The sequence below is a fragment of the Oncorhynchus mykiss genome, chromosome 9 (genome assembly GCF_013265735.2).
Source record: "Oncorhynchus mykiss isolate Arlee chromosome 9, USDA_OmykA_1.1, whole genome shotgun sequence".
NCBI classification, from domain to species: Eukaryota; Metazoa; Chordata; class Actinopteri; order Salmoniformes; family Salmonidae; genus Oncorhynchus; species Oncorhynchus mykiss.
Window position 1 is genome coordinate 78,953,719 of NC_048573.1, and position 23,309 is coordinate 78,977,027.

The 23,309-nt window shown below is 45.0% G+C and overlaps 1 protein-coding gene across 6 annotated transcripts in view; it reads right to left on the minus strand.

Moving 5' to 3' along the window:
• Positions 1 to 10,326, minus strand: part of LOC110511300 (neural cell adhesion molecule L1.1-like) — a 64,951-nt gene extending 54,625 nt beyond the window's left edge. Inside the window, exons 1-6 of one of the 6 annotated variants that reach the window (XM_036989145.1) lie at positions 10,294 to 10,323; positions 9,760 to 10,041; positions 8,846 to 8,860; positions 7,197 to 7,299; positions 2,884 to 3,056; positions 1,034 to 1,156 (exon numbers count right to left, since the gene is read on the minus strand). In XM_036989145.1, coding sequence (XP_036845040.1) covers positions 1,034 to 1,156; positions 2,884 to 3,056; positions 7,197 to 7,299; positions 8,846 to 8,860; positions 9,760 to 9,874 — 529 coding nt within the window. In that variant the 5' untranslated portion in view covers positions 9,875 to 10,041; positions 10,294 to 10,323. Of the gene's footprint in view, positions 1 to 1,033; positions 1,157 to 2,883; positions 3,057 to 3,524; positions 4,268 to 7,196; positions 7,300 to 8,845; positions 8,861 to 9,759; positions 10,042 to 10,293 lie in introns of those variants that run through there. The other 5 variants (XM_036989144.1, XM_036989150.1, XM_036989148.1 and 2 more) reach the window with 5 other exon arrangements.
• Positions 10,327 to 23,309: the final 12,983 nt, after the last annotated feature.

The following is a 23,309-nucleotide window of genomic DNA, read 5'->3' on the forward strand; positions in this document are numbered from 1 at the left end:
CTGAACAAGGCAGTTTAACCCACTGTTCCCCTGAACAAGGCAGTTTAACCCACTGTTCCCCTGAACAAGGCAGTTTAACCCACTGTTCCCCTGAACAAGGCAGTTTAACCCACTATTCCCCTGAACAAGGCAGTTTAACCCACTGTTCCCCTGAACAAGGCAGTTAACCCACTGTTCCCCTGAACAAGGCAGTTTAACCCACTGTTCCCCTGAACAAGGCAGTTTAACCCACTGTTCCCCTGAACAAGGCAGTTTAACCCACTGTTCCCCTGAACAAGGCAGTTTAACCCACTGTTCCCCTGAACAAGGCAGTTTAACCCACTGTTCCCCTGAACAAGGCAGTTTAACCCACTATTCCCCTGAACAAGGCAGTTTAACCCACTGTTCCCCTGAACAAGGCAGTTAACCCACTGTTCCCCTGAACAAGGCAGTTTAAACCACTGTTCCCCTGAACAAGGCAGTTTAACCCACTGTTCCCCTGAACAAGGCAGTTAACCCACTGTTCCCCTGAACAGGCAGTTAACCCACTGTTCTCCTGAACAAGGCAGTTAACCCACTGTTCCCCTAAACAAGGCAGTTAACCCACTGTTCCCCTGAACAAGGCAGTTTAACCCACTGTTCCCCTGAACAAGGCAGTTAACCCACTGTTCCCCTGAACAGGCAGTTAACCCACTGTTCTCCTGAACAAGGCAGTTAACCCACTGTTCCCCTAAACAAGGCAGTTAACCCACTGTTCCCCTGAGCAAGGCAGTTAACCCACTGTTCCTCTGAACAAGGCAGTTAACCCACTGTTCCTAGGCCGTCATTGAAAATAAGAATTTGTTCTTAACTGACCTGCCTAGTAAAATAAAAACATTTTTTTAAATAAATGCCATTTTAACTTCTACAGGGCCTATAAAGTACAACGTTTTTATTCTCACTATTGTGACCGATAAGATTAAATGGATTAACAAAATGGAGTTAGACTGCAATGCACAAATAGTTCACCAGACTGAGAAACAAACACCCGCACGCACAAACAGCCAGGGCTTACTCTTGTCCATCCAGTGTATGTGAGGGATGGTGGAGCTCCTGGGAGGGTTGCAGTGGAGAACAACACTAGCTCCTTCCTCTGCCGTTTTATGTGATCTCTTCTGCTTAGGGAGGGTCGGTGTCGCTGTAACACACATACCATCATCATCATCATCGTATTACATGTTACATTCAATCACATTGGCCAGCACCGCTAAAATACACACATTAATATCGGCTGGAAAGTGACAAAATAAAAATGAACGTTAGAATATTAACATGTTACACTTTTTTATATTTGACCCTGATTGGTGGGGTCTATATTTGACCCTGATTGGTGGGGTCTATGTTTGACCCTGATTGGTGGGGTCTATATTTGACCCTGATTGGTGGGGTCTATATTTTACCCTGATTGGTGGGGTCTATATTTGACCCTGATTGGTGGGGTCTATATTTGACCCTGATTGGTGGGGTCTATATTGGACCCTGATTGGTGGGGTCTATATTTGACCCTGATTGGTGGGGTCTATATTTGACCCTGATTGGTGGGGTCTATATTTGACCCTGATTGGTGGGGTCTATATTTGACCCTGATTGGTGGGGTCTATATTTGACCCTGATTGGTGGGGTCTATATTTTACCCTGATTGGTGGGGTCTATATTTGACCCTGATTGGTGGGGTCTATATTTGACCCTGATTGGTGGGGTCTATATTGGACCCTGATTGGTGGGGTCTATATTTGACCCTGATTGGTGGGGTCTATATTTGACCCTGATTGGTGGGGTCTATATTTGACCCTGATTGGTGGGGTCTATATTTGACCCTGATTGGTGGGGTCTATATTTGACCCTGATTGGTGGGGTCTATATTTGACCCTGATTGGTGGGGTCTATATTTGACCCTGATTGGTGGGCTATATATTTGACCCTGATTGGTGGGGTCTATATTTGACCCTGATTGGTGGGGTCTATGGGTTGGTGTCTGGGACAAGATTAAGGTTAGTCCTAGAATACACTCTCCATTTAAATCTCTAGAGTCTAAGACGTTGGTGGTTATTGTTTAAGATAGTTGAATTGTAGGACCCCTTTATGTATAAAAAAAATATTTAAACATGATTTGATTTTGCCTTTACTTCTATAGCCCAGAGAAATGCATTGATTAACACAGTCATAAATGGCAAAAAAGACAGTCCAAAAATTCCTCATAAGGAATAAGATTTTGTAGTGTCTGTCCTATATCTAGGAGATATAAGAAAGCTCAGGAATTATATATCAACATATATAACCCCTTGTTTTGGGTAGGCACAAAACTACTTTCATACTTCATATATATATATCCTTTTGACCAGTACCGGTTACCTTCAAAGGAGTCCCGTGATACTGGGGATCGTAAATGAGTTTGTAGACCAAACCATTCGGACGCTACAAACAGAAGTTGGCACACCGACGGTACCGACTTCAGTCGAGTCTCCTGACACACCATTGTTCGGACGCTACAGCCTTTTGGTGAGAAGACTGATTGTAGGGACTTCTCATGGTCTGACAAACACTGCTCTCGCTCTTCACCTCTGACCACAGATGAGGAAGTGCGACACTGGCATATGCAGAGGATTGAGACACATCCTCAATGTATTCTCCATAAAGTTAGTCCTACATTAAATAGCCATTCTACAGATGAAGGATAGTCCTGGACTAAAAACAAAGTCCATTCAACGTGTGTGTGTGACAGAGCACAGACTCTCATTGCCATAGTGATGGCTGAGTGGCATCATGGCTAGGCTGTCTCTAGTTGATGGTTGTCAGGGGAATGACAGAACTACTGTCTAAGTACAGTCACACAAGAGAGGATGTGTTTGTGCGTGTGAGCCTCACATTCAGTGATGAGTTTGACGGTGTGTGTCATGGCTGTTCCCAGGGTGTTGTCGGCGTAACAACGGTAGTGTCCTTGGTAATCACTGAGCGGCTTGTCGCCATGGGCTGTGAAATTTCCAGAACCATTATGTCCCATCCAGTTCAACTTCTTACCATCCTTTACCCAGCGGAAACTAGAGAGGAGGAAGAAAGAGAGAGACAGAGAGGAGAGGGAGAGAGAGGAGAGAGAGAAGAGAGAGAGAGAGGGTGAGAGAGAGAAGAGAGAGAGAAGAGAGAGAGGAGAGAGAGGAGAGAGAGAGAGAAGAGAGAGAGAGAGAGAAGAGAGAAGAGAGAGAGAGAAGAGAGAAGAGAGAGAGAGAAGATAGGAGAGAGAGAGAGAGAGAGAGAGAGAGAGGAGAGGGAGAGAGGAGAGAGAGAAGAGAGAGATGGGAGTGACAGAGGGGGAGGTTAGAGATAAAGACATGAAGAGAGGAAACAGACCAATCAGAGAAGACCACCAGTCCAGTTAATGATATAATTTCCTGTCTCCTATTATTATGATACCTCCTTTATCACCATGGCAATGGAACACTGGATCTCAGGGGGAAAGAATGGACACGCCAGCTGTTTCTCACACATACAGATAGTATAGTAGGGTATACCTGGGTGTGGGGATGCCAGTGGCCTTGCAGAGCAGCATGATATTGTTAATGGTAGGGTATACCTGGGTGTGGGGATGCCAGTGGCCTTGCAGAGCAGCATGATATTGTTAATGGTAGGGTATACCTGGGTGTGGGGATGCCAGTGGCCTTGCAGAGCAGCATGATATTGTTAATGGTAGGGTATACCTGGGTGTGGGGGTGGCCTTGCAGAGCAGCATGATATTGTTAATGGTAGGGTATACCTGGGTGTGGGGATGCCAGTGGCCTTGCAGAGCAGCATGATATTGTTAATGGTAGGGTATACCTGGGTGTGGGGATGCCAGTGGCCTTGCAGAGCAGCATGATATTGTTAATGGTAGGGTATACCTGGGTGTGGGGATGCCAGTGGCCTTGCAGAGCAGCATGATATTGTTAATGGTAGGGTATACCTGGGTGTGGGGATGGCCTTGCAGAGCAGCATGATATTGTTAATGGTAGGGTATACCTGGGTGTGGGGATGCCAGTGGCCTTGCAGAGCAGCATGACATTGTTAATGGTAGGGTATACCTGGGTGTGGGGATGCCAGTGGCCTTGCAGAGCAGCATGATATTGTTAATGGTAGGGTATACCTGGGTGTGGGGATGCCAGTGGCCTTGCAGAGCAGCATGATATTGTTAATGGTAGGGTATACCTGGGTGTGGGGGTGGCCTTGCAGAGCAGCATGATATTGTTAATGGTAGGGTATACCTGGGTGTGGGGATGCTAGTGGCCTTGCAGAGCAGCATGATATTGTTAATGGTAGGGTATACCTGGGTGTGGGGATGCCAGTGGCCTTGCAGAGCAGCATGATATTGTTAATGGTAGGTATACCTGGGTGTGGGGGTGGCCTTGCAGAGCAGCATGATATTGTTAATGGTAGGGTATACCTGGGTGTGGGGATGCCAGTGGCCTTGCAGAGCAGCATGATATTGTTAATGGTAGGGTATACCTGGGTGTGGGGGTGGCCTTGCAGAGCAGCATGATATTGTTAATGGTAGGGTATACCTGGGTGTGGGGATGCCAGTGGCCTTGCAGAGCAGCATGATATTGTTAATGGTAGGGTATACCTGGGTGTGGGGATGCCAGTGGCCTTGCAGAGCAGCATGATATTGTTAATGGTAGGGTATACCTGGGTGTGGGGGTGGCCTTGCAGAGCAGCATGATATTGTTAATGGTAGGGTATACCTGGGTGTGGGGATGCCAGTGGCCTTGCAGAGCAGCATGATATTGTTCGTGGTAGGGTATACCTGGGTGTGGGGGTGGCCTTGCAGAGCAGCATGATATTGTTAATGGTAGGGTATACCTGGGTGTGGGGGTGGCCTTGCAGAGCAGCATGATATTGTTAATGGTAGGGTATACCTGGGTGTGGGGATGCCAGTGGCCTTGCAGAGCAGCATGATATTGTTAATGGTAGGGTATACCTGGGTGTGGGGGTGGCCTTGCAGAGCAGCATGATATTGTTAATGGTAGGGTATACCTGGGTGTGGGGATGCCAGTGGCCTTGCAGAGCAGCATGATATTGTTAATGGTAGGGTATACCTGGGTGTGGGGATGCCATTGGCCTTGCAGAGCAGCATGATATTGTTAATGGTAGGGTATACCTGGGTGTGGGGGTGGCCTTGCAGAGCAGCATGATATTGTTAATGGTAGGGTATACCTGGGTGTGGGGATGCCAGTGGCCTTGCAGAGCAGCATGATATTGTTAATGGTAGGGTATACCTGGGTGTGGGGATGCCAGTGGCCTTGCAGAGCAGCATGATATTGTTAATGGTAGGGTATACCTGGGTGTGGGGATGCCAGTGGCCTTGCAGAGCAGCATGATATTGTTAATGGTAGGGTATACCTGGGTGTGGGGATGCCAGTGGCCTTGCAGAGCAGCATGATATTGTTAATGGTAGGGTATACCTGGGTGTGGGGATGCCAGTGGCCTTGCAGAGCAGCATGATATTGTTAATGGTAGGGTATACCTGGGTGTGGGGATGCCAGTGGCCTTGCAGAGCAGCATGACATTGTTAATGGTAGGGTATACCTGGGTGTGGGGATGCCAGTGGCCTTGCAGAGCAGCATGATATTGTTAATGGTAGGGTATACCTGGGTGTGGGGATGCTAGTGGCCTTGCAGAGCAGCATGACATTGTTAATGGTAGGGTATACCTGGGTGTGGGGATGCCAGTGGCCTTGCAGAGCAGCATGATATTGTTAATGGTAGGTATACCTGGGTGTGGGGGTGGCCTTGCAGAGCAGCATGATATTGTTAATGGTAGGGTATACCTGGGTTTGGGGATGCCAGTGGCCTTGCAGAGCAGCATGATATTGTTAATGGTAGGGTATACCTGGGTGTGGGGGTGGCCTTGCAGAGGAGCATGATATTGTTAATGGGAGGGTATACCTGGGTGTGGGGATGCCAGTGGCCTTGCAGAGCAGCATGATATTGTTAATGGTAGGGTATACCTGGGTGTGGGGGTGGCCTTGCAGAGCAGCATGATATTGTTAATGGTAGGGTATACCTGGGTGTGGGGATGCCAGTGGCCTTGCAGAGCAGCATGATATTGTTAATGGTAGGGTATACCTGGGTGTGGGGATGCCAGTGGCCTTGCAGAGCAGCATGATATTGTTAATGGTAGGGTATACCTGGGTGTGGGGCTTGCCTTGCAGAGCAGCATGATATTGTTAATGGTAGGGTATACCTGGGTGTGGGGGTGGCCTTGCAGAGCAACATGACATTGTTAATGGTAGGGTAAACCTGGGTGTGGGGAAGCCAGTGGCCTTGCAGAGCAGCATGATATTGTTAATGGTAGGGTATACCTGGGTGTGGGGATGCCAGTGGCCTTGCAGAGCAGCATGATATTGTTAATGGTAGGGTATACCTGGGTGTGGGGATGCCAGTGGCCTTGCAGAGCAGCATGATATTGTTAATGGTAGGGTATACCTGGGTGTGGGGATGCCAGTGGCCTTGCAGAGCAGCATGATATTGTTAATGGTAGGGTATACTTGGGTGTGGGGATGCCAGTGGCCTTGCAGAGCAGCATGATATTGTTAATGGTAGGGTATACCTGGGTGTGGGGATGCCAGTGGCCTTGCAGAGCAGCATGATATTGTTAATGGTAGGGTATACCTGGGTGTGGGGGTGGCCTTGCAGAGCAGCATGATATTGTTAATGGTAGGGTATACCTGGGTGTGGGGATGCCAGTGGCCTTGCAGAGCAGCATGATATTGTTAATGGTAGGGTATACCTGGGTGTGGGGATGCCAGTGGCCTTGCAGAGCAGCATGATATTGTTAATGGTAGGGTATACCTGGGTGTGGGGATGCCAGTGGCCTTGCAGAGCAGCATGATATTGTTAATGGTAGGGTATACCTGGGTGTGGGGGTGGCCTTGCAGAGCAGCATGACATTGTTAATGGTAGGGTATACCTGGGTGTGGGGCTTGCCTTGCAGAGCAGCATGATATTGTTAATGGTAGGGTATACCTGGGTGTGGGGATGCCAGTGGCCTTGCAGAGCAGCATGATATTGTTAATGGTAGGGTATACCTGGGTGTGGGGATGCCAGTGGCCTTGCAGAGCAGCATGATATTGTTAATGGTAGGGTATACCTGGGTGTGGGGATGCCAGTGGCCTTGCAGAGCAGCATGACATTGTTAATGGTAGGGTATACCTGGGTGTGGGGATGCCAGTGGCCTCGCAGAGCAGCATGACATCGTCTAATGAAAAGGCCGTTAAGGACTCAGGCATCTTTGTCAGAGTAGGAGGCTGTAACACTGGACATAAAGTAGACATTATTATTAATAATTCACTATTGCCACATTAACCATCACTGTACACAGTGTTACTACTCCTAACCACATTAACCATCACTGTACACAGTGTTACTACTCCTAACCACATTAACCATCACTGTACATGGTGTTACTACTCCTAACCACATTAACCATCACTGTACACAATGTTACTACTCCTAACCACATTAACCATCACTGTACACAGTGTTACTACTCCTAACCACATTAACCATCACTGTACATGGTGTTACTACTCCTAACCACATTAACCATCACTGTACACAGTGTTACTACTCCTAACCACATTAACCATCACTGTACATGGTGTTACTACTCCTAACCACATTAACCATCACTGTACACAGTGTTACTACTCCTAACCATATTAACCATCACTGTACACAATGTTTCTACTCCTAACCACATTAACCATCACTGTACACAATGTTACTACTCCTAACCACATTAACCATCACTGTACACAATGTTACTACTCCTAACCACATTAACCATCACTGTACACAATGTTACTACTCCTAACCACATTAACCATCACTGTACACAGTGTTACTACTCCTAACCACATTAACCATCACTGTACACAGTGTTACTACTCCTAACCACATTAACCATCACTGTACACAATGTTACTACTCCTAACCACATTAACCATCACTGTACATGTTGTTACTACTCCTAACCACATTAACCATCACTGTACACAATGTTACTACTCCTAACCACATTAACCATCACTGTACATGTTGTTACTACTCCTAACCACATTAACCATCACTGTACACAGTGTTACTACTCCTAACCACATTAACCATCACTGTACACAGTGTTACTACTCCTAACCACATTAACCATCACTGTACACAGTGTTACTACTCCTAACCACATTAACCATCACTGTACACAGTGTTACTACTCCTAACCACATTAACCATCACTGTACACAATGTTACTACTCCTAACCACATTAACCATCACTGTACACAGTGTTACTACTCCTAACCACATTAACCATCACTGTACACAATGTTACTACTCCTAACCACATTAACCATCACTGTACACAGTGTTACTACTCCTAACCACATTAACCATCACTGTACACAATGTTACTACTCCTAACCACATTAACCATCACTGTACACAGTGTTACTACTCCTAATCACATTAACCATCACTGTACATGGTGTTACTACTCCTAACCACATTAACCATCACTGTACACAATGTTACTACTCCTAACCACATTAACCATCACTGTACATGTTGTTACTACTCCTAACCACATTAACCATCACTGTACACAATGTTACTACTCCTAACCACATTAACCATCACTGTACATGTTGTTACTACTCCTAACCACATTAACCATCACTGTACATGTTGTTGCTACTCCTAACCACATTAACCATCACTGTACATGTTGTTACTACTCCTAACCACATTAACCATCACTGTACATGTTGTTACTACTCCTAACCACCATATTATGGGAGGAACTTACTGTTCTGTACTTTATCTGTCAGTCCATAGAGAGCAGGGACAGACAGAGACAGAGTTAGGATTAGGGTCATTGTTAGTAGATGTCAGCTAGAAACAATACAACGAGAACTATATTGAAATAGCAAGAAAGAGAGTGAGACTTCACTTTCAGCTGGGAGGAGAGGAGAGGAGAGGAGAGGAGAGGAGAGGAGAGGAGAGGAGAGGAGAGGAGAGGAGAGGATGCATATAGATAGAGACTTTCTTGTTGATCCTGATTATGTTGTTATTCTGACTCAGACTCCACTTCTTTCCAACTCTCTGTCCCTTTCTATTCATCCCTCTCTCTCCCCCCTGTCTCCCGCATGGCGCAGTGGTCTAAGGCACAGCATCTCAGTGCAATCTCAACAGTCCAAGGTTCAAATCCAGGCTGTATCACATCCAGCTGTGATTGGGAGTCCCATCGGGCAGCGCACAATCGGCTCAGCCTGGGTTTGGCTGGGGAAGGCTTTCATTGTAAATAATAACTTGTTCTTAACTGAATTAACTAGTTAAATACATAAATGTCTCTCTCTTAGCCACACCCAGATGAGAAGGTCAGACAAGCTCTCTCCTATTTCCTCCCCTCCCCCCTCTCCATAGGGACAAGTCCTGACCTCTGAATTACCCTCTGCCAGGGACCAGTCTGTCTTAATGTGTTAATGGGATTGGATGAGTAAGCAAGAAGTGTGTCTAGCTGTTAGAGATACTCAATTGAACCATTTTCACATAATATGACATCTCAAATGTCTTTATTCTTTTGGATCTTTCGTGAGTTTACTCTTAATTTTTTCTTGTTTATTTCTCTTTTGTTTATTATCTATTTCACTTGCTTCGGCAATATTAACATATGTTTCCCATGCCAATAAAGCCCTTAAATTTAATTGAATTGATACTCACAGTTTTGGGGGATCTGAATGGCTCCATGAGCGAGTAGATGAGAGGAGGAGAGGAGGAACAGAGGGAGGAGGAGGGCAGGGGGGCTACTGCCCCTCTGATACTGAGATACACACATCTCTTACTGTCCCATCAACACCACACACACACACACCAGGAACCCCTGGAATCCTCTGGTGCGCGTGAAAAACAGACTGACACACGTGTCTGTGTTTGTTGGCGTATCTGTCGAGGTTGTCTCGTCCAGCAGTCTCTCTTTTCCCTCGGTCTCCTTATCCGCTGCCACTGCAAAGAATAAAGGAGAGAGAGACAAAGAGCGGGCCAATCGAACAAAGAAAGGGTGAATGAGAGAGGGGAGGAGAGAGGTGAAGGAGAGAGGGGAGGAGAGAGGTGAAAGAGAGAGGGGAGGAGAGAGGTGAAGGAGAGAGGGGAGGAGAGAGGTGAAAGAGAGAGGGGAGGAGAGAGATGAAGGAGAGAGGGGAGGAGAGAGGTGAAGGAGAGAGGTGAAGGAGAAAGGGGAGGAGAGATTAATATCACCTTAATGAGTCAGAGGGGGTCTGTTCTCTGCCTCTAACAACTAGGAGGATGGGGACTTTACTCTGATTGAGAAGGGGTGGAGAGAGGGGGGGTGGAGAGGAGAGAGAGGGGGGTTGTGAGAGGGGAGGGGTGGACAGAGGGGAGGGGGTGGAGAGAGATGGGGGGTGGAGAGAGAGGGGAGTGGTGGAGAGAGAGGGGGGTTGTGAGAGGGGAGGGGAGGGGTGGACAGAGGGGAGGGGGTGGAGAGAGGGGGGTGGAGAGAGAGGGGAGGGGTGGAGAGAGAGGGGGGTTGTAGATATATACTGACAGCTGGCTAATGTAGCCCCCCCCAGACCCTATAATTACCCATCCCACGCCGTACACTCCCCTAAACCTCCACCCCACACAAACACCTTCCCAAACACACTGTGACCCCAACCCAATCTCTGCTATTGTTGTCAAACACCACCCCTGTACCGCGCACGCACGCACGCACGCACGCACGCACGCACGCACGCACGCACGCACGCACGCACGCACGCACGCACGCACGCACGCACGCACGCACGCACGCACGCACGCACGCACGCACGCACGCACGCACGCACGCACGCACGCACGCACGCACGCACGCACGCACGCACGCACGCACGCACGCACGCACGCACGCACGCACGCACGCACGCACGCACGCACGCACGCACGCACGCACGCACGCACGCACGCACGCACGCACGCACGCACGCACGCACGCACGCACGCACGCACGCACACACACACACACACACACACACACACACACACACACACACACACACACACACACACACACACACACACACACACACACACACACACACACACACACACACACACACACACACAGCTGCTGCCTGTCCTGCTCGACGGGACCAGCGGGACAACATCAAAATAAAGAAAGAGAGAGAGATTGGGAGGAGTGAGGGGGGTCACAATAGCAGACAGAATAGAAGAGGGACAGGAAAGAAGTTACTAGTCGGAGAGCGAGAGAGAGAGAGACCAAGGAGTGTCATGTGTGTCCTGTGTCATGCCAACAGTAAAATATTGTTGAATATACCATTCATGTGTGGGGTTGCTTCTCAGCCAAGGGAGTGGGCTCACTCACAATTTTGGCTAAGAACACAGCCATGAATAAAGAATGGTATCAACACATCCTCCGAGAGCAACTTCTCCCAACCATCCAGGAACAGTTTGGTGACGAACAATGCCGTTTCCAGCACGATGGAGCACCTTGCCATAAGGCAAAAGTGATAACTAAGCGGCTCGGGGACCAAAACATCGAGGCTAACCCTAACCCTAACCCTATCCATAGAGACTAACCCTAACCCTATCCATAGAGACTAACCCTAACCCTATCCATAGAGACTAACCCTAACCCTATCCATAGAGACTAACCCTAACCCTATCCAGAGAGACTAACCCTAACCCTAACCCTATCCATAGAGACTAACCCTAACCCCAACCCTATTCATAGAGACTAACACTAACCCTACACATAGAGACTAACCCTAATCTTAACCCTAACCATAGAGACTAACCCTAACCCTACCCATAGAGACTAATCCTAACCCTGTCCTACCCATAGAGACTAACCCTAACCCTACCCATAGAGACTAACCCTAACCCTAGCCATAGAGACTAACCCTAATCCTACCCATAGAGACTAACCCTAACCCTAACCCTACTCATAGAGACTAACCCTAACCCTAATCCTACCCATAGATACTAACCCTAAACCTAACCCTACTCATAGAGACTAACCTAAACCCTGGAGACTAACCCTAACCCTATCCATAGAGACTAACCCTAACCCTATCTATAGAGACTAACCCTAACCCTATCCATAGAGACTAAGCCAAACCCTAACCCTATTCATAGAGTCTAACACTAACCCTACTCATAGAGACTTACCCTAACCCTAACCCTATTCATAGAGATTAACACTAACCCTACTCATAGAGACTAACCCTAACCCTATTCATAGAGACTAACACTAACCCTACTCATAGAGACTAACCCTAACCCTACCCATAGAGACTAACACTAACCCTATTCATAGAAACCAACACTAACCCTACTCATAGAGACTAACCCTAACCCTACTCATAGAGACAAACACTAACCCTATTCACAGAGGCCAACACTAACCCTACTCATAGAGACTAACCCTAACCCTATCCATAGAGACTAACCCTGACCATATCCAGAGAGACTAACCCTAACCCTATCCATAGAGACTAACCATAACCCTATTCATAGAGACTAACCCTAACCCTAACCCTATCCATAGAGACGAACCCTAACCGTATCCAGAGAGACTAACCCTAACCCTATCCATAGAGACTAACCCTAACCCTATCCATAGAGACTAACCCTAACCCTATCCATAGAGACTAACCCTAACCCTATCCATAGAGACTAACCCTAACCCTATCCAGAGAGACTAACCCTAACCCTATCCATAGAGACTAACCCTAACCCTAACCCTATCCATAGAGACTAACCCTAACCCTAACCGTATAGAGAGAGACTAACCCTAACCCTATCCATAGAGACTAACCCTAACCCTATCCATAGAGACTAACCCTAACCCTATCCATAGAGACTAACCCTAACCCTGTCCATAGACACTAACCCTAACCCTATCCATAGAGACTAACCCTAACCGTATCCAGAGAGACTAACCCGAACCCTACTCATAGAGACTAACCCTAACCCTACCCATAGATAACCCTAACCCTACCCCGAACCCTACCCCGAACCCTGGAGACTAACCCTAACCCTAACCCTATCCATAGAGACTAACCCTAACCCTATCTATAGAGACTAACCCTAACCCTAACCCTATCCATAGAGACTAAGCCAAACCCTAACCCTATTCATAGAGACTTACACTAACCCTACTCATAGAGACTAACCCTAACCCTATTCATAGAGACGAACACTAACCCTACTCATAGAGACTAACCCTAACCCTACCCATAGAGACTAACACTAACCCTATTCATGGAGACCAACTCTAACCCTACTCATAGAGACTAACCCTAACCCTACTCATAGAGACTAAGACTAAGCCTATTCATAGAGGCCAACACTAACCCTACTCATAGAGACTAACCCTAACCCTACCCATAGAGACTAACCCTAACCCTATCCATAGAGACTAACACTAACCCTAATCATAGAGACTAACCCTAACCCTATCCATAGAGACTAACACTAACCCTACTCATAGAGACTAACCCTAACCCTAACCCTATCCATAGAGACTAACCCTAACCGTATCCAGAGCGACTAACCCTAACCCTATCCATAGAGACTAACCCTAACCCTATCCATAGAGACTAACCCTAACCCTATCCATAGAGACTAACCCTAACCCTATCCATAGAGACTAACCCTAACCCTTACCCTATCCGTAGAGACTAACCCTTACCCTATCCGTAGAGACTAACCCTAACCCTAACCCTATACCATAGAGACTAACCCTAACCCTTTCCCTATCCGTAGAAACTAACCCTTACCCTATCCAGAGACTAACCCTAACCCTATCCCTTTCCATAGAGACTAACCCTAACCCTATCCATAGAGACTAACTCTAACCCTATCCATAGAGACTAACCCTAACCCTACCCATAGAGATTAACCCTAACCCTACCCATAGAGATTAACCCTAACCCTATCCATAGAGACTAACCCTAACCCTATCCATAGAGACTAACTCTAACCCTATCCATAGAGACTAACCCTAACCCTATCTATATGTACCCAAACAATTTGAGCTTCTACTTTTAAAAATCCACCTCTCTAAAAACAAGTCTCTCACCGTTGCCGCCTGCTATAGACCACACTCTGCCCCCCCCAGCTGTGGATACGTGAAGTGATTGCCCCCCATCTATCTTCAGAGCTCGCGCTGCTAGGCGACCTAAACTGGAACATGCTTAACACCCCAGCCATCCTACAATCTAAGCTTGATGCCCTCAATCTCACACAAATGATCAATGAACCTACCAGGTACCACCCCAAAGCCGTAAACACGGGCACCCTCATAGATATCATCCTAACCAACTTGCCCTCTAAATACACCTCTGCTGTTTTCAACCAAGATCTCAGCGATCACGGATCACTGCCTGTATCCGTAATGGGGGTCAGCGGTCAAACGACCTCCACTCATCACTGTAAAACGCTCCCTGAAACACTTCAGCGAGCAGGCCTTTCTAATCGACCTGGCCGGGTGTATACTGGAAGGATATTGATCTCATCCCGTCAGTAGAGGATGCCTGGTTATTTATTTTTTTAAATGCCTTCCTCACCATCTTAAATAAACATGCCCCATTCAAGAAATTTAGAACCAGGAACAGAAAAAGCCCTTGGTTCTCTCCAGACATGACTGCACTTAACCAACACAAAAACATCCTATGGCGTTCTGCATTAGCATCGAACCGTGATATGCAACTTTTTAGGGAAGCTAGAAACCAATGTACACAGGCAGTTAGAAAATCCAAGGCTAGCTTTTTCAAGCAGAAATTTTCTTCATGCAACACAAACTCAAAAAAGTTCTGTGATACTGTAAAGTCCATGGAGAAAAAGAACACCTCCTCCCAGCTGCCCACTGCACTGAAGATAGGAAACACTGTCACCACTGATAAATCCACTATAATTGAGAATTTCAATAAGCATTTTTCTACAGCTGGCCATGCTTTCCACCTGGCTAACCCTACTCCGGTCAACAGCACTGCACCCCGCCACAGCAACTCGCCCAAGCCTTCCCCATTTCTCCTTCTCCCAAATCCAGTCAGCTGATTTCCTGAAAGAGCTGCAAAATCTGGACACCGACAAATCAGCTGGGCAAGACAATCTGGACACTCTCTTTCTAAAATTATCTGCCGAAATTGTTGCCACCCCTATTACTAGCCTGTTCAACCTCTCTTTCGTGTCATCTGAGATTCCCAAAGAATGGAAAGCAGCTGCGGTCAACCCCCTCTTCAAAGGGGGAGACACTCTAGACCCAAACTGCTACAGACCAATATCTATCCTACCCTGCCTTTCTAAGGTCTTCAAAAGCCAAGTCAACAAACAGATTACCAACCATTTCGAATCCCACCATACCTTCGCCGCTATGTAATCTTATTTCAGAGCTGGTCATGGGTGCACGTCAGCCACGCTTAAGGTCCTAAATGATATCTTAACCGGCATCGATAAGAAACAATACTGTGCAGCCGTATTCATTGACCTGGCCAAGGCTAGCAACTCTGTCAATCACCACATCCTCATCGGCAGACTCGACAGCCTTGGTTTCTCAAATGATTGCCTCGCCTGGTTCACCAACGACTTATTTTATAGAGTTCAGTGTGTCAAATCGGAGGGTCTGTTGTCCGGGCCTCTGGCAGTCTCTATGGGGGTGCCACAGGGTTCAATTCTTGACCGACTCTCTTCTCTGTATACATTAATGATGTCGCTTTTGCTGCTGGTGAGTCTCTGATCCACCTCTACGCAGACGACACCATTCTGTATACTTCTGGCCCTTCTTTGGACACTGTGTTAACAACCCTCCAGGCGAGCTTCAATGCCATACAACTCTCCTTCCGTGGCCTCCAATTGCTCTTAAATACAAGTAAAACTAAATGCATGCTCTTCAACTGATCACTGCCTGCACCTGCCCGCCTGTCCAACATCACAACTCTGGACGGCTCTGAATATGTGGTCAACTACAAATACCTAGGTGTCTGGTTAGACTGTAAACTCTCCTTCCTGACTCACATCAAACATCTCCAATCCAAAGTTAAATCTTGAATTGGCTTCATATTTCGCAAAAAAGCATCCTTCACTCATGCTGCCAAGCATACCCTTGTAAAACTGACCATCCTACCAATCCTCGACTTCGGCGATGTCATTCACAATACCGTACTCAATAAATTGGATGCAGTCTATCATAGTGCCATCTGTTTTGTCACCAAAGCCCCATATACTACCCACCACTGCGACCTGTATACTCTCATTGGCTGGCCCTCGCTTCATACTCGTTGCCAAACCCACTGGCTCCAGGTCATCTACAAGACCCTGCTAGGTAAAGTCCTGCCTTATCTCAGCTCGCTGGTCACCATAGCCTCACCCACCTGTAGCACGCGCTCCAGCAGGTATATCTCTCTGGTCACCACCAAAACCAATTCTTCCTTTGGCCGCCTCTCCTTCCAGTTCTTTGCTGCCAATGACTGGAACGAACTACAAAAATCTCTGAAACTGGAAACACTTATCTCCCTCACTAGCTTTAAGCACCAGCTGTCAGAGCAGCTCACAGATTACTGCACCTGTAAATAGCCCATCTATAATTTAGCCCAAACAACTACCTCTTCCCCTACTGTATTAATTTATTTTGCTCCTTTGCACCTCATTATTTCTCTCTCTACTTTGCACATTCTTCCACTGCAAATCTACTATTCCAGTGTTTTACTTGCTATATTGCATTTACTTTTTTTTTCTTTAGATTTCCTCACATTGTATATAGACTTATTTTCTACTGGATTATTGACAGCATGTTTGTTTTACTCCATGTGTAACTCGGTGTTGTTGTATGTGTCGAACTGATTTGTTTTATCTTGGCCAGGTCGCAATTGTAAATGTGAACTTTTTCTCAACTTGCCTTCCTGGTTAAATAAAGTTTAAATAAAAAAAATATTCAAAAAATAACCCTAACCCTATCCATAGAGACTAACACTATCCATAGAGACTAACCCTATCCATAGAGACTAACTCTAACCCTAACCCTATACATAGAGACTAAACCTAACCCTAACACTATCCAAAGAGACTAACCCTAACCCTATCCATAGAGACTAACCCTATCCATAGAGACTAACTCTAACCCTAACCCTATACATAGAGACTAACCCTAACCCTAACACTATCCAAAGAGACTAACCCTAACCCTATCCATAGAGACTAACCCTATCCATAGAGACTAACTCTAACCCTAACCCTATACATAGAGACTAAACCTAACCCTAACACTATCCAAAGAGACTAACCCTAACCCTATCCATAGAGACTAACCCTATCCATAGAGACTAACTCTAACCCTAACCCTATACATAGAGACTAACCCTAACCCTAACACTATCCAAAGAGACTAACCCTAACCCTATCCATAGAGACTAACCCTATCCATAGAGACTAACTCTAACCCTAACCCTATACATAGAGACTAACCCTAACCCTAACACTATCCAAAGAGACTAACCCTAACCCTATCCATAGAGACTAACCCTATCCATAGAGACTAACTCTAACCCTAACCCTATATATAGAGACTAACCCTAACCCTAACACGATCCATAGAGACTAACCCTAACCCTATCCATAGAGACTAACCCAAACCCTAACCCTATCCACAGAGACTAACCCTAACCCTATCCATAGAGACTAACCCTAACCCTATCCAGAGAGACTAACCCTAACTCTAACCCTATCCATAGAGACTAACCCTAACCCCAACCCTATCCATAGAGACTAACCCTAACCCTATCCAGAGAGACTAACCCTAACTCTAACCCTAACCCTAGAGATTAACCCTAACCCTATCCATAGAGACTAACCCTAACCCTATCCATAGAGACTAACCCTAACCCTATCCAGAGAGACTAACCCTAACCCTATCCAGAGAGACTAACCCTAACCCTATCCAGAGAGACTAACCCTAACCCTATCCAGAGAGACTAACCCTAACCCTAACCCTATCCATAGAGACTAACCCTAACCCTATCCATAGAGACTAACCCTAACCCTATCCATAGAGACTAACCCTAACCCTATCCATAGAGACTAACCCTAACCCTATCCATAGAGACTAACCCTAACCCTATCCATAGAGACTAACCCTAACCCTATCCATAGAGATTAACCCTAACCCTAACCCTATCCATAGAGACTAACCCTAACCCTATCCAGAGAGACTAACCCTAACCCTAACCCTATCCAGAGAGACTAACCCTAACCATAACCCTATCCAGAGAGACTAACCCTAACCCTATCCATAGAGACTAACCCTAACCCTATCCAGAGAGACTAACCCTAACCCTAACCCTATCCAAAGAGACTAACCCTAACCCTAACCCTATCCATAGAGACTAACCCTAACCCTAACCCTATCCAGAGAGACTAACCCTAACCCTAACCCTATCCATAGAGATTAACCCTAACCCTATCCATAGAGACTAACCCTAACCCTAACCCTATCCATAGAGATTAACCCTAACCCTATCCATAGAGACTAACCCTAACCCTAACCCTAGAGACTAACCCTAACCCTATCCATAGAGACTAACCCTAACCCTATCCATAGAGACTAACCCTAACCCTACCCATAGAGACTAACCCTAACCCTAACCCTATCCATAGAGACTAACACTAACCCCATCCAGAGAGGCCCACAGCTAGTGCATTCATCTTTTAAGATAGCCAGGAGAGACAACCACATATCACAGTCACATCCCAACCGCGTATCCCATCCATAATACTGTACTTAATATCTGTATGACTCTTCACAGTCCCTGTCATGCTGTAAGGTGTTCTTTTACCTGTTTTTTAAATCTGATTTTATTGCTGAGTTACCTGGGGGTGACAGAGTTCCATTTAGTCATGGCTCTATTTAATACTATGTGTTTTCCAGCCTCTGGACCTGGGGACTGTGAAGAGACCTCTGGTTGAATGTGTTGTGTTGTACAGATGTCTGAACTGTGTGCCAACTGCTTGAACAAACAGTTTGGTAACTTGAGCTCATGAACACCACGCACAAAGACCAACAATGATACAGTCAATCTCTCCTGAACTTTAGCCGGGACAGATTGACATGCATATTACTAACATTCCTTCAGCTGGTGCTGAATATCTCAAACTAAAAGCATTGTTTTTGGGACAAATCACTCGACTCAACCCTAAACCTCATCTAGATCTATTATTGAGTAATGTAGCAATTGAGCAAGTTCAGGAGACTGAACTGCTGGGTGTCACCCTAGATAGCAAACTGGTCAAAACGTATAGACTCAATGGTTGCTAAAATGGGAAGAGGTCTGTCCGTGATAAGGTGTAGATCTGCTTTCTTGACATATTAGTCGACCAGACAGGCCCAGACAGGACCAGACAAGACCAGACAGGACAAGACAGGCCCAGACAGGACCAGACAGGACCAGACAGGACAAGACAGGACCAGACAAGACCAGTCAGGCCCAGACAGGACAAGACAGGACCAGACAGGCCCAGACAGGCCCAGACAGGACAAGACAGGCCCAGACAGGACCAGAAAGGACAAGACAGGCCCAGACAGGACCAGACAAGACCAGACAGGCCCAGACAGGACAATACAGGCCCAGACAGGACAAGACAGGACCAGACAGGACCAGACAAGACCAGACAGGCCCAGACAGGACCAGACAGGACAAGACAGGCCCAGACAGGACCAGACAGGACCAGACAGGACCAGACAGGTCCAGACAGGACAAGACAGGACCAGACAGGACCAGACAGGACAAGACAGGACCAGACAGGACAAGAAGGACACAGGAAAATAGTAGTTGGTCCAGAACAGAGCAGAACATATTACTTAGATGTATATCACTTAGATGTATGCTAGTAACCCATTCTATAACTGACTACAGCTCTATGTTAAACCTATTGGTAGTAACCCATTCTATAACTGAATACAGCTCTATGTTAAACCTATTGGTAGTAACCCATTCTATAACTGCTTGCAGCTCTATGTTAAATCTATTGGTAGTAACCCATTCTATAACTGCTTGCAGCTCTATGTTACGGGTGTCAGTTATTTATTTTATTGTCGTAGCCGACGTGTCTACTGTTGAGTCGTCAGCGTACAAAGACACACAGGCTTTATTCAAGGTCAGTGGAAGGTCATTAGTAAACACAGAAAATAATAATGGTTCAAGGGGGTGTGTCCAGTGCTTCCTGCTATTTAAATATGTATGACCTCCAGCTGCACTACTGAGTAAAAAAAGGAGGGAGGCCTGAAGTCTTTCTCGAACACACAAACACGTGCACATAAGTACGAGGCACGCATAAACATGAATATCCATCATTTAATGGAGAACCATGGGTCTTTGTCTACTCTGTCAAGGCTAATCCCAAGAGTAGCCTGAAAACATCATCCTGGCACATTTATCTCAATACATTGCAGTCAATGGGAAAAGCGAGTTCCTCACTTTCAGTACTTGGGTATCTGATAGATGACAAGTTGTCTTTTGAAACATATATTGACAATTTAACAAATAAACTGAGATCTATGATTGTTTTTTTAAATAGAAATGAATCCTGCCTCAGTTCTGAAAATAGAAGGAAGACTTCTCATTATTCAGCACCTCTGATGGTTTTAAGACTCATCACTGTTTTCTTTACAAACATGAGGGATGGACCTCTCTGGCTGTAAGAAGAGAGCTCTACTCTCTTTCAGTTATTTACAAACATGAGGGATGGACCTCTCTGGCTGTAAGAAGAGAGCTCTACTCTCTTTCAGTTATTTACAAACATGAGGGATGGACCTCTCTGGCTGTAAGAAGAGAGCTCTACTCTCTTTGAGTTATTTACAAACATGAGGGATGGACCTCTCTGGCTGTAAGAAGAGAGCTCTACTCTCTTTTAGTTATTTACAAAGCAATCTGCAGAAACGTCCTCTGTACATTACTTCAACGATAAAATGTAGATGAACAAATGACCCCGTTCTCAGGGATGGATAACTCTGTACATCCCTTTGGTCTCCACAGAATTGGGGAAATCTGCATTTAGTCTGTTTGCCCCTTATGTGTGAAACAATACACACAATACCATGCAATTATATATTCTTGTGCATTTCAGGTATTTTAAATGTTGATTGGAGACTGTTACAGAATGCGATTGCTTTTTTAAAATTGTGTTTTATTATAGTGGGCTTTATTTGTAATGTATATGAAGGGCTGTTTGGTTTTGTTATAGTGGGTTTTATTATAGTAGGTTTTATTATAGTGGGTTTTATTATAGTGGGTTTTATTATAGTGGGTTTTATTTGTAATGTATATGAAGGGTTGTTCTGTTTTATTATAGTGGGTTTTATTATAGTGGGTTTTATTATAGTGGGTTTTATTATAGTGGGTTTTATTATAGTAGGTTTTATTTGTAATGTATACGTAGGGTTGTTCTGTTTTATTATAGCAGGTTTTATTATAGTGGGTTTTATTATAGTGGGTTTTATTATAGTGGGTTTTATTATAGTGGGTTTTATTATAGTGGGTTTTATTATAGTGGGTTTTATTATAGTAGGTTTTATTTGTAATGTATACGTAGGGTTGTTCTGTTTTATTATAGCAGGTTTTATTATAGTGGGTTTTATTATAGTGGGTTTTATTATAGTGGGTTTTCTTATAGTGTTTTTTTTTACAGTGGGTTTTATTATAGTGGGTTTTATTATAGTAGGTTTTATTATAGTGGGTTTTACTAGAGTGGGTTTTATTATAGTAGGTTTTAATATAGTGGGTTTTATTATAGTGGGTTTTATTATAGTGGGTTTTATTATAGTGGGTTTTATTATAGTGGGTTTTATTACAGTGGGTTTTATTTGTAATGTATATGAAGGGTTGTTCTGTTTTTACTAGAGTGGGTTTTATTACAGTGGGTTTTATTTGTAATGTTAATGAAGGGTTGTTCTGTTTTATTATAGTGGGTTTTATTACTGTATAGTAGGTTTTATTATAGTGGGTTTTATTACAGTGGGTTTTATTATAGTGTTTTTTTTACAGTGGGTTTTATTATAGTGGGTTTTATTATAGTGGGTTTTATTTGTAATGTATACGTAGGGTTGTTCTGTTTTATTATAGTGGGTTTTATTATAGTGGGTTTTATTACAGTGGGTTCTATTATAGTGGGTTTTATTTGTAATGGATACGTAGGGTTGTTCTGTTTTATTATAGTGGGTTTTATTATAGTGGGTTTTGTTATAGTGGGTTTTATTACAGTGTGTTTTATTATAGTGGGTTTTATTATAGTGGGTTTTATTATGGTGGGTTTTATTATAGTGGGTTTTATTACAGTGGGTTGTATTATAGTGGGTTTTATTATAGTGGGTTTTATTATAGTGGGTTTTATTATAGTGGGTTTTGCTAGAGTGGGTTTTATAATAGTGGGTTTTGTTATAGTGGGTTTTATTATAGTGTTTTTTTACAGTGGGTTTTATTATAGTGGGTTTTGTTATAGTGGGTTTTGTTATAGTGGGTTTTATTATAGTGGGTTTTATTATAGTGGGTTTTATTTGTAATGTATATGAAGGGCTGTTTGGTTTTATTATAGTGGGTTTTATTATAGTGGGTTTTATTACAGTGGGTTTTATTATAGTGTTTTTTTACAGTGGGTTTTATTATAGTGGGTTTTGTTATAGTGGGTTTTGTTATAGTGGGTTTTATTATAGTGGGTTTTATTATAGTGGTTTTTTTACAGTGGGTTTTATTATAGTGTTTTTTTTTACAGTGGGTTTTATTATAGTGGGTTTTATTATAGTGGGTTTTATTATAGTGGGTTTTATTATAGTGGGTTTTATTATAGTGGGTTTTATTTGTAATGTATATGTAGGGCTGTTGTGTTTTATTATAGTGGGTTTTATTTGTAATGTACATTTATTTTGGGGGCTGGTAGAGACAGAGAGGGAGAGAGAATGAGTGGGGATAAAGAGGAGGTAGAGAGTGAGAGAGAGAACAAGGGGGAGAGAGGAGGTAGAGAGAGGGGGAGAGAGAGAGAGGGGGGATAGAGAGAGGGGAGAGAGAGAGAGGATGAGGGTGGAGAGAGAGAGAGAGAATGAGGGTGGAAAGGAGGCAGAGAGTGAGAGAGAGAACAAGGGGTAGAGAGGAGGTAGAGAGAGAGAGAGGGGGGGGGGAGAGAGAGAGAATAAGTGGGGATAAAGAGGAGGTAGAGAGTGAGAGAGAGAACAAGGGGGAGAGAGGAGGTAGAGAGAGGGGGGAGAGAGAGAA